This window comes from Dromiciops gliroides, chromosome 1 (genome assembly GCF_019393635.1).
Source record: "Dromiciops gliroides isolate mDroGli1 chromosome 1, mDroGli1.pri, whole genome shotgun sequence".
NCBI lineage: Eukaryota > Metazoa > Chordata > Mammalia > Microbiotheria > Microbiotheriidae > Dromiciops > Dromiciops gliroides.
Genome location: NC_057861.1, coordinates 320,992,213 through 321,004,935, shown reverse-complemented (window position 1 = coordinate 321,004,935; position 12,723 = coordinate 320,992,213). Strand labels below are relative to the sequence as shown.

The 12,723-nt window shown below is 43.6% G+C and overlaps 1 protein-coding gene across 2 annotated transcripts in view; it reads left to right on the top strand.

The window, feature by feature from the left end:
• Positions 1-12,723, top strand: part of SLC14A2 (solute carrier family 14 member 2) — a 77,052-nt gene that overhangs the window by 16,539 nt on the left and 47,790 nt on the right. For both annotated transcript variants that reach the window (XM_043975848.1, XM_043975849.1), the window contains exons 6-9: positions 4,956-5,103; positions 6,817-6,951; positions 10,360-10,409; positions 11,135-11,309. In XM_043975848.1, the coding sequence (XP_043831783.1) occupies positions 4,956-5,103; positions 6,817-6,951; positions 10,360-10,409; positions 11,135-11,309 (508 nt within the window). The remainder of the gene's footprint in view (positions 1-4,955; positions 5,104-6,816; positions 6,952-10,359; positions 10,410-11,134; positions 11,310-12,723) is intronic.

Sequence of the window (12,723 nt, the reverse complement as noted above, 5' to 3'; positions counted from 1 at the left end):
GGTCATACAGCTAGTAAGTGTCAAGTTACTTGCTTGTCGAATTTGAACTCAGGTCTCCCTGAATCCAGGGTCAGTGCTTTATCCACTGCACCACCTAGCTGTCCCCCAACTGCTTAATTTTTGTCTTAGCACTTAGCACAGTGACTGGCAAATAGTATTCAATAAAAGCTTGTTGATTTATTAAATGATTAAATTGAGATAAATTAATAGTCTGGTATTCGCTATCAATGCTGATTAAATTTATTCGTTCAAGAAGAGAAGAATACTAGGTACTTTAGCTGAGAGGATTTGGGAGTACTAAAGAAATACAAGACAAGTTTGCTACTCTCAAAGAGCTTACAACCTGTTATCCACATGTACCTGTGACCGAATTGGAGAAGCCACACATCCCAGAATGCAAGAGGGTATTATGTTTTGTGAACTAAAGCTCTAATTGCTGAGGTGGGAAACAGGCTCAGAGTGGGCAAGGAGAGGGGCCATGTGTCTCTTTGTGAGTCCACTAATTGTTGGAAGTTGTCTATTCAAAGTATGCCCTGCACTCCCCACCTAACGCCAGGGTCGGAATAAGGAAAAGCTGCAGGTCATTTCCGCATCATCTTAAGGTTATGAAAACCACAGCTCCTCTACTTCATCCTACTGTAGGCCCAGGCCCAGCCTACCCCAGACCTAAGATGCCAGGCTAGATAGTAAAATACAGCTAACACCCACTACTCTCTTTCTTCCAGTCAATTTGAGCCCTGAACCACAGGGAAACCGTATTGTTTGGTATTAAAAAGTCACTAGAATGACACCCAGAAATCCTAGGTCTGGGTATTGACTCTGCTCCCTACTAGCTATGTGACTTTGGGGAAATCACTTCACCTCTCTCTGCCTCAGTCTCTGCCTCTGTAAAATGAGTGGGTTGGTTTAGGTGAGAACCAGGTTTCTGCCTAGTTCTTATGTGATAAGGCCATTTTTCTTCATTTTCTCTCTAAAATAAAGGTGGAACTTGCTTAGGTTATTTTGTTTTGGGTTTTTCCTTTTCTTTTCCACCTTTCTTAAGCTGAGAATTTGTGAGGGGTTAGGTATAGAGGGAAGGATGTTTTTGGAAAGTTAGTATTAAGTAAATTTCCAAGACTCACCTGGCTGCCCTTCCCCCCAGGGTGTCAGGGGTACCAGGCTGGGAAGAACAACCCCCTGACACAGCTGACCAGGCTGAAATATGAATTTAAATGGAAGTGGCAAATACAGGCTCTGTTCCAAAGCAACTTGTCCTCTCATTCCTCTCATTCTTGCCTGCTTGGGCTTAAAATCTCATAAAAACCTCCATTTCTAGCTCAAGAAATGGATTTTAGATTTCCTCAGTACCCTACATTCCTTGGACATTGGCAAGGCGTAGGGAGCGTGGGGTATTTATTTAGTAGATTTCCAGACTGTTCCTTGGGTCTAAGCCAAGTTCCTCATTATTGTACATAGTGTTTTCTTGGTGCCAGGAAATGGTGTTTGAATATTGGAACACTCCTAGGCCAGACTTGCCAGCTAACACAGGCCTTTCCAATAGAAGCCCTAAAAGAAATTAGAGAGTCCCCTAATGAAAAATCAGGGTTTAGGCTCCAAGGGAATCGTGTGACCAGTTTACACAGCCTGTAGTCGTGGGTCAGCAAATACTTGTCTAGCCCTTTCAGTCCTATTGCCCATCCCTCCTCTTCACTCACTCTGTAACAAACAAACTGCCCTTCTTGTTGTTCCTCACACAACACTCCATTTCCTGTCCATGTGCAATGGTACCTTTCATCCCTCATGCCTAGAATGCACTCACTCCTCAGCTCCTTGGAATCTCTAATATCCTCCAGACCACCTCATTTGGAAGGTCTGTCTGCAGTCTATCCTGCCCTGTACAAGACACTAAGAAGGAAGGGGGGAAAAAAAGAGGAAAAGAAATAGAGGGCCCACATCCTTGTCCCTAGAGAGTTTCCAGTCTGATTGTGGAAAGAGCAGCATACACAGACTCACAGAACAGTAGGAAGGTTGCCTTTGAGGTCACTTAATCCAAATGGTTCATTTTACAGATAAGGAAACCAATGTCCAGATAGGAGAAGTGACACCTTAGGTCATACACCTAGTTAACAGCAGAAATAAAATAAAAACCCAGGTCTTAGAAATTCCCAGTCTGACTCTAATCTACTGGTGGAGTTGTGAACTAATCCAGGCATTCTGGAGAGCAATTTGTAACTATGTCTAAAGGGCTATAGAACTGTGCATACCCTTTGATCCAGCAATACCACTGCTAGGTTTATATACCCGAAAGACATTCCAAAAAAAGTGAAAAGGACCTATTTGTACAAAAATATTTATAGCAACTCCTTTTTGTTGTGGCTAAGAACTGGAAGGCAAAGGAATACCCATCAATTGGGGAATGGCTAAACAAGCTGTGGTATATGATGGTTATGGAATATTATTGTGCTATAAGAAATGACAAGCAGGATGATTTCAGAAAGGCCTGGAAAGACTTGTATGAATTGATGTATAGTGAAGAGAGCAGAACCAAGAGAACATTGTGCACAGAGATAGCAATATTGTTTGATGAAGAACTGTAAATAACTTAACCATTCTCAGCAATACAATGATCCAAGACAATCCCAAAGGACCAATGATTAAGCATATTATCCACCTCCAGAGAAAGAACTGATATTGATTGAACACAGACTGAAGAATGCTATTCTTCTCTTCCTTCCTTCCTTTCTCTTTTATTTGTGTCTTTTCATACAAAATGACTAACAGGGGCAGCTAGTTGGTGCAGTGGATAGAGCACTGGCCCTGGAGTCAGGAGGACCTGAGTTCAAATCCAGTCTCAGACACTTAACACATACTGGCTTTGTGACCCTGGGCAAGTCACAACCCCAAGTGCCTTACCAAGACCAAAAAACAACAACAACAAAAAATGACTAACATGGAATTGTTTTACAAAATTGCACATGAAAGAAAAAAAAAAAACAAAAACCTCCCAGTCCATGATACCATGCTACTACTTATTCATTTTTGCTGAGTGAGAATAGACTGCAAAGACAAGCCCTCTTCAGACTAGAAAACAGGCTAAGAGGGTATTTCTTTTTTTTGTTGTTTTTTGTTTTTTGTTTTTTTAGTGAGGCAATCAGGGTTAAGTGACTTGCCCAGGGTCACACAGCTAGTAAGTGTTAAGTGTCTGAGGCCAGATTTGAACTCAGGAACTCCTGAATCCAGGGCCGGTGCTCTATCCACTGTGCCACCTAGCTGCCCCTAAGAGGGTATTTCGAACTTTATGAAGTGAATGGAAGATGAATCAGAATTAAAAACAAAATAACAAGAAATCAAGATAATTAAGGGCTAGGTGGGATGTTACAGATTCTAACTCCTATAAGAGCCCTAGCAAGGGGTGGTACGTACGAGTATCACATGTGAATATGCCAGTTATCCATACTCAAGACTAAAACAAAGAAAAGCTTTGTCTTATTTACATATCAAAGTATAGTATCAATATGGGCAGAATTTCAATATCTTACTTTCTAATAGACTAGCTTCTCAAGGGCAGGGTTATTTCAGGAAGCAGTGAGTTCCCCAATCAATGATACCCTTCAGGTAGGTGGTAAATGACCACCCATTGAAGATGGTGTAGAGGGGGTAATTATTCAGATACATACTGGACTAGACTCCCCTGATCCCAAGTTCTGTTCCAATTCTGACATTGTACATTGTTAATTCTTTTTTTTTTTTTTTTGGCAGGCAGTGGGGGTTAAGTGACTTGCCCAGGGTCACACAGCTAGTAAGTGTCAAGTGTCTGAGGCCGGATTTGAACTCAGGTACTCCTGAATCCAGGGCCGGTGCTTTAACCACTGCGCCATCTAGCTGCCCCATTGTTAATTCTTAAAGTATCTCTCATCCATTTCTTTGATCCCTGGATTCCTCCATTGTAGTCCAGCCACTCATTGCCACATTCTTGTATTGCCACTATTGTCTCTCACTTTCCTTATTTCCCACTCTGGTCTAGCCTCTTCACCCTGCTAGCTTCTATCCTGTCATGCTCCTCCTCAAGAGCCAGGAAATACTTTCTATCACCCTCTAATATTCCATGCATTTGACTTCCCAACAGGTCTTTAAGTTCTGTGAGAATGATAAGGAAGCTTTCTTCTCTTGTTTGCCCCATAGACTCTAGAAGAGGGTTAGCCACTCTCTGAGTTATGGTTGGCAGTCATCAGCAAACATGGATTAGATACTTACCATATGCCAGATTCTATTCAGCTCTAAAATTACCAATTAAAAAAAGGCAAAACAATCCCTGTTCTGCCGAGACCTAGATTCTGGCCCCCGTGCTGCTACTAGCTATGTGTCTCTGGGTAAGTCACTTCACCTCAGCTTCTTCCCCTATAAAGTGAATAGAATGGATTATATGAACTCAGAATTCGCTCCTAGCTCCAATGACTCCCCAGTTATTATGGATTTAAGGAGACTCTTCAGTGCCTCTAAAGTTCTTTCATACTATTATTGGGTTGAACTTTTGCTCTCAAGATGAAAGCCCATGGGGGCAACTAGGTGGCACAGTGGATAAAGCACTGGCCCTGGATTCAGGAGGACCTGAGTTCAAATTCTGTCTCAGACACTTGATACTTACTAGCTGTGTGACCCTGGGCAAGTCACTTAGCCCTCATTGCTCTGAAAAGGGGGAAGAAAAAAAAAAAAGATGAAAGCCCACAAGCCTTGAAAAGTCCTTCTAAAAGCCCCTAAGCTGCCCCAAATCATGCTTGGGGTGTGGAAATGCCTGATGGCTGGCAGAGTGAAGAGCTGTTTGTCTTTGTTAGTGAACTCTTCTTTCCCACAGTTGGGGGCGCAGAATTGCCTTCCTGTTCCACTTCATTACTTGCCCAAGGTGTGGCCCAAGCAGCACACATGTGCATCAGTCCATGCTCTGTGGTGACCTGCCCTGCTTTCTGTTGATTTTGTAGCTCTTACAAGCCATTCCCGTCGGGGTCGGACAGGTGTACGGCTGCAGCAACCCCTGGACAGGCGGCGTTTTCCTGGTGGCCCTGTTCATTTCCTCACCACTCATTTGTCTCCATGCCGCTATTGGCTCAGCTGTGGGCATGCTGGCAGGTAGGGGGAATCTACTTGCCTATGTCTTCACGGGATTCTTTTTACAGAGCATTGCTCCTGCCCCTCATTCCAGTTCTCTGAAGAGTTGGCTTTTAAAGTATGGGTGAGGTTGCCATTCATTTTCTGTATTGAGTGACCAGTAGGTGCATGTTAGGCACTGAGGAAGGATGCCAAACTAAATGAAGATAGAGGGTCTTTCCTTAAGAAGTGTAAGGGGCTAAAATTCTAGCTAGTCTGTCTAAAATATCTAATGAGTGGTCGCCAATAAATTAGAAGCTTTAGCAAGAGTTTAGACGTTTAAGCATTTATTAAGGAGAATAGAAATTTAGTGAAGAGAGAGAGAAAGGCTTAGATTCATCTATCTATCAAAGGGAGAGCGCATTTTAGCTCCGCTCTCTATGAGAGTCCTCACGAAAGAGAGCGAACCACACCTCCTTCATCCCACAAGCCTGCTATGAACCTGGCAACATCCCATCCACATGCACACACATCTCCAAGCTAATTGGCTGGTAGCTTTGATAGACAGTACCCATGAGCAAACATCACTTCCTGACACCAAAGAAAGCCACATGGCTTGCCCTCAGATGCCTTCTTCTCATGGCGGAGCTTTCCTACAGTAACTCTCCAGCAGGTGGCATCATTCCAATCATTACAGAAGCTAGAGGTCAGGTTGGGGAGACAAAGCACATACACACACATACACATGGGGGAGGGGGAAGACTAGGAGACTTACAAAGCTTTGCACCAGCAAACCTAGTGCAAATGGACACAGAAATGTGTAGAGGAGGCTGAGGGACAGGAAGGGGAGTAAATCTAGAAGACTTCCTGGAAAATGGAGTTTTAAGCTGAGTTTTTGTGAGGGAAAAGCCATCCTCTTCTCAATAATTCTCAGGAACTCACCAGCAATGTGGCAAAGGTTCTTTATTTCCTTCTCATGAGAAGGAGGCACCCTAGTGTGCAGCTAGTGGGTGCAAAGAAAGGGGGCTCACAGGCTCTGTTTTATACCCTAGTCCCTAACATGAATGGACCCTCCCCTTTTTCATCACTGGTCCGATTACTCAAGGGTTGCAATCTACATGCAAAAACTAGCTAATCAGAACGCAATATTCCCACGCCTCTTCCTTATATGGACACAACTCTGGAGTGGAACTTATTGAGACCAGGGCTCCTTGAACCATGTGATTTTGTTAACCTGGAGGGGAGGAGGGGATCTGAGACCTTTGTCCTACAAACAGGTCAGGAGTAACATGACTGACTGTTATATCCACATTGAGAGGAGACAACTACCCATTTTTTCACAGTTTTACACATAATTTACAGGAGAAAGCAAGGTAGTGTAGGCAGGGGGAGTGGTCTGCAACAGCAATAAAAATGACCCCAGATCTGGATTTGGTGTCAATAGGAAGAGTTTGAATCCAAGACATTTTCCTAGCAGAGATGAATTGCTGTGTGACCAGTAAATGAGAAACATGGGGTAGAGGGAGGCAGAACAGGCATTTGACTTCCTCCACCCCAGTTTCTGGGTTCCTAAGTTGGGAGAACATTTGAAGTTTTTTCTGTGGCTGTTGATGTGGTGGGGGAGAGGAGGAGGATGTGACAGTCACACCCATGTAGCTCCTCACCACCACCACCACCACCCTGTCACCCACGGCCTGGCAAGGCCACGTCCCAGGGACTCTGGGCCTGCTGAAAATACCCCATCTTGTTCCATAGCCCTGACGGTGGCCACACCCTTTGCAACCATCTACATGGGCCTGTGGAGCTACAACTGTGTCCTCTCTTGCATAGCCATCGGCGGCATGTTCTACGCCCTGACCTGGCAGACGCACCTCCTGGCACTCATTTGTGGTAGGTATCCTCGGAGCCCGGGGCCAGGGGCATCCTGGTTATTCTTTTCTTGGCCACAAAACACATACACAGGATCACAGATGTAAAGATAGCAAGAATCTTAGAGATCATTCAGCCCAACACCTCCATTTTACATATGAGGAAACTGAGGCCCAGAGAAGTTATGCTCACCATCTGCATGACTCTGGGGCAATCACTTCAACCTTGTGGGCCTTGGTTTTCCCATTTGTCAGATGGAGATAATCTGCCTCCCAGAGTAGTGGCGCCCATGAACATATCTGGAAGCACATTGGAAACATTACCAGCAGTGAGAATGTTTAAGGCATCACTCTGATGAAACCTCGACAGGGCCTATGGACACAGACAACATAGAGAACATGCAATGGGACATTCAGTAGGCTGCATATATGTACTGAATACCTACTATGTGCTAGGTCCTCTAGGAGATAAAGAAAAGACTTAGAGACTAAAAGGACCATCTAGACCAAATCACCCAGCTAGGTGGTGTAGTAGATAGAACACCAGACCCGGAGTCAGAAAGACCCAGAGTTCAAATCCAGCCTCAGAAACTTAACTAACTGTGTGACCCTGGGCAAATCACCTAACCTCTCTCTGCTTTCATTTCTTCATCTCTAAAGTAGGGGTGATAATAGCATCTACTTCCCAGGATTGTTTTGAGGACCAAATCAGATAATATTTGTAAAGCACTTATCACAGTGCCTAGCACATAATAGGAGCTTAATAAATGCTTAATTTCCTTACTTTTTTTTAATTGTGTGTGTGTGTGTGTGTGTGTGTGTGTGTGTGTGTGTGTGTGTGAGGCAATTGGGGTTAAGTGACTTGCCCAGAGTCATACAGCTAGTAAGTGTTAAGTGTCTGAGGCCGGATTTGAACTCAGGTCCTCCTGAATCCAGGGCCAGTGCTCTACCCACTGTGCCACCTAGCTTCCCCTCCTTACTTATTTTAAAGATGAGTAACTGAGTCACAGAGAGGGCAAGTGACTAGTCCAAAGTTATGTAGGTAGTAAGTAGTAGAACTAGGATTCAAGAACAACTCTGAATGGTAGTGAGGGTCATAAGAAATGGCACTGGGAAATGTAAACAAAACTAGATCAGTGTCAGGTATCAATATCTTTTATTTGAGTTTAAATAAGAATGGCCCTTTCTCCAGATTGTGGGTTGAAATATTTCAAGAAATCCTCAAGGAAGAAAGAGGGCTTGGATGGGTGCTTGAGGGCTGGGAAGGATTTGGAGAGGCCAAGAGGGGGGGGGGAGGGAGAGGAAGACTCCAAGCAGGTGAAACCCCATGAACAAAATTACAGATGTAGGAATGAGGAAGGTATATGCTGGGGTCAGTAAACAGACAAAGACAATGACCACAACAACAATGATGATTTGAATTTCTATAGCAATTTATATTTTACAAGGCATTTCCCTCACCACAGTCTCAGGAGGTACATTTGAAAGTATTATGGGGACAGTGGATAAAGTACCAGCCCTGGATTCAGGAGGAGCTGAATTCAAATCAGACACTTGACACTAGCTGTATGACCCTAGGCAAGTCACTTAACCCCAACTGCCTCACCAAAAAAAAAAAAAAAAAGGTATTATGATTCCCGTTTTACAGATTGGGAAACTGAGTCATACCAAGAGGAAGAGGAAAAGTTCACAAAAATCTCTGCCAGAAACACAAATCCATCTGAACTCTCTTGGAATGCCTCTAGATATGGGAAGATCACTACCTTAATCAAACAACCAAGCTACCCAGCCATGCACTAGGTAGCAAAAGCCACAGTTCCTGTCCTCAAGAGTTCACAATCTAACTACTGGAAAACAAGATATATACAGGGGGGAAAAAAGAGAACTAGTTAACAAAAAGCAGGCTATGATAGGCACCAGGGAAGGAGAAAGGGAGGAAAGGGAACAAGCATTTCCATAGCCCCTACTATCTGACGAGTGCTGTACTAACACTTTACAAATATCTCATGTAATCCTCACAACAATTCTGGGGATAGGTATGGTTGTCATCTTTATTTTATAATTGAAGAAACTAAACTGAGGCAGACAGAGGTTAAGTGACTTGCCCTGGGTCACACAGCTGGTACGCGTCTGAGGCTAGATTTGAGCTAAGGCCTTCCTGATTCCAGGCCCAGTTCTCACTGCCTGAAGGTAATTATTAAGAATAGCTTTCTGGGGGCAGCTAGGTGGTGCAGTGGATAAAGCACCAGCCCTATAGTCAGGAGGACCTGAGTTCAAATCTGGCCTCAGACACTTAATACTTAGTAGCTATGTGACCTTAGGCAAGTCATTTAACCCTCACTAAAAACAAAAAAGAAAGAATAGCTTTCTGGTTTTCAAAACACATTCCTCACAAAAAACTCTGTGTCCTATATAGGTAATACAAACTGTTATTATGCCCATTTTATAGGTAAGCAAACTGAGGGTCAGATATGCTGGTTGATTTGTAAACAGCAAGTGTTATGGGGAAAATGGATGGGGGTTTGGAGTAGGGGTCCTTAGGAATTCCTCTTTAAAGAATTACACCCTCTCATGTGCAAATCCAATAAAATAATATTTTATTTGGGCACTACAGAAAGGAAACCAAGAGAGAAGTCCTTGGACTTCTTCCAATGGGGAGAAGGCATGGCACGTGGCTCTCTGAGATACCTTTCTCCTCCTTGAGCAGGAGACAGGCAGATACTTTTATAAAGGACTGATGGTGGTCCAATGGGGCGATCATCTGACTGTGGAAAGTTCCCTTATTGGGGGAGGACCATCCCCCACTGGTGGTGGCTGGGGTAAGTTGAGTTAGGGGTGGCTCCAAATCTCTCAAGCCATCTCTCTCCCCCTCTCGACACAAAGGCAGCAGCCACACCTAATCTTATCTCCCCAGGAGTGGGGGAGCCTGGAATGAAGGGTGGTGGTCCTGGAGCTAACTCAGTCCGGATCTGGCGCCACTTATCTCTTTAGGTGTATCTGTCCTTTGGTTTAGTTTCTCAAGGAGAAGGTTCTTTGATTTACCCCAGAAAACTTCTGAGGTACCCTGGGCCCATAGCAGCAAGTGTTACAGATCACAAGTACTGTGGAAAGTCTGTTGGATTTATAGTCAGAAGACATGGATTCAAATCCTACCTCTGAGACTCGCTACCTATGTGGTATTAATTCATGCAGGCCTCAAATTCTTCAACTGTTAAACGAGAGGGTTAGAATAGAGGGCCTCTGAGGTCCCATCTGGCTCTAGATCTATGAATCTACGATTCATAGAAAGAGGAAGCCAGTGTCCCAGTTCTCTGTGTGTATGTAAGGAGAGGGGCCCAGGATGACAACAACCTGACTCCAATCCTGTGTAATAATGGGATCTCCCACCAAGGACTCCCTCCCTTTGACTCAATTACTTTTCTCTTCCCAGCATTATTCTGCGCCTACATGGGAGCAGCTCTTACCAACATGATGTCAGTGGTAAGTCTGGAATTCCCGGGGTGGGAACCTAGGGTGGAAGAGAGATATTCAGTCCATTGTGGAGGAGAGATATTCAGTCCATTGTGGAGGAGAGATATTCAGTCCATTGTGCCGCTTGGCAATTTGTGATCTACCAGGCCTCCTCCCTCCATTCAGTGTATGATGCAGAAAACTGTGGGTTAGTGGGAAAGTTACAGGTCCCTCTGTGTGTCTCTGTATCTTTGCCTATGGGGGTACCTTATATGGTTGTACATATGTGAGTCTGTGTGTTTATGTATGTGTGTCTCTGAATATGTTTATGAGTACATATGTATAGGTATATATTCATGCACATCCACATATGAACTTTTAATATTTATGGTTGTGTCCATGTTTCTGTTTAAATTTATAAATATGAGGCATATCTGTCTCTGTGCCTCAAAACTATTTGCATGCATGTGTGTGCATATGTATGATGTGGTTGGAAGGCATCCCAACAAAGTGCCCATGTATGCAACAGACTGAAAAATCCTGGGAAACAAATGACCAAGGGCACCAGAACCTTAGATCTCATAGCACAGTTCTTGCAAGCCTGCTTCCTGATAGGCCCCATCTGTCCACTGAGGGGAGGGGAGATTTACTCCCTTCTTTCCTCATGTCCTTCCCACGTATCCCCTGTGGATGGACAACCCTCCCATGGTCCCACTTCCCATCAGAAAACTCAAACCTGATATGCTGATTTTCAGGTTGGCTTACCACCCGGTACATGGCCCTTCTGCCTCTCAACCCTCATTTTCCTGCTTCTGACGACCAAAAACCCTGCCATCTACAAGCTGCCGCTCAGCAAAGTCACATACCCAGAAGCCAACAGGATCTACTACCTGACAGTGAGAAGCACGGAAGAAAAGGAAAGCCCCACCGGTGACTAGCCAGGGCCCCATCAAAAAAATGTTCTTTTTCTGTGTTCTTCCATGTCTGCTCCTTCAGATACTAAATACATGCAAGTCAACTATTACATCCCATGATGCTAACCTCCCTTACCATCCCATACTCTTCTAATAACTCCTCCCCCCCACCAAAAAAATCCGTAACTCACTTTTCATCGAAGATGATTTTTCCTCCTTCTTTCCCCTTAATTCCCCGTAACCATTCATCATCCTATATTAGTGGGAGCTAGTAATGAGCTTGCAGTAGTTAAAATTAAGGAGGGCATTTAAAAGTCCATTGACTTAAAACAGAGACATTATTTAGTCTCTGGCAAGGTGATTAAGACATAATCCTATTGGAGTATTTAACCAGATAGTAAATGTTATAAAATCAAGCTTGATTCTCTCCCTATATAGAATCACTAGGGAGACAGTGGTGCCCATGTATAAATCAATATAGGAAGCCTATATGTGAATTTTAGAAAAGGTTTCCCCCTTAAAGGGAAAATTCCATCCTGATTCACATGTTTTAAGTCAGAACTGGGTGGCACAGAAGGTCTGAACCAGGAAAAGAGAGCCTAAAAAACTGAAGTGATTTTATACACATACACACACACTTTTTTTTTAAGAGATGAGGGTTAAAGGACAACTAATTCTCAGTGACAGGGAGCAACAATCAGCAAATTCATGAAATCAGAATCCTGTTTATATATCTATTGGGATGTTGATCATCTTCTGTCAAGCTTAAGTCAAATGCCTGGGTGTAATTGTCAGTCTGAAAAGTTGCTGACTGAGTCTGATAGGAAAAATTCAAACTGAGTTATAGAAGCTCCCATTTTAATCAAGGGTCATTAGTGACTGAACAGAGATAGTATCTCATCTGTAACCAAGGAACAGCCAAGGGAAGTGTACTAGATGTGGATGGGAGAGCCTAGACTCAAATCTGAGCTATGCTACTTACTTCCTGTATGACCTGAGGCAAGAATGCTGCCTCTCCTTTCACGCGAGGAAATTAGAGTAGGTGATCTCTAAAGTGCCTGCTAACTCAAAATCTATGATCTTAGCCTTAACAGTAGAGACGGGTAGGACCTTCATTCTATAATTTTCTAATTGTCCTTCTCTGACATTAACCTGAATTCAATCTTTACCTGTAGCAAATATACAAAATGCAATGAGGGGGGATCTAGTCTGGGCTCATCCTGTAGATCCAACAACATTGGTCTGAAAGCCTGTCATCCATAACAATAAGTCCCATTTTTAGATATTAGGGCAAGAAATGGATTAAAACTAAGGTAGCCTCATCTCCAGGGTGACCTAAAAGACATTCTTAAGAAGAAGGACAAAGAATAGTGAGATTAGAGATTCCAGTCCCATAGGAGTTCTATTCCTAGACGTTCACAACTGCCTAG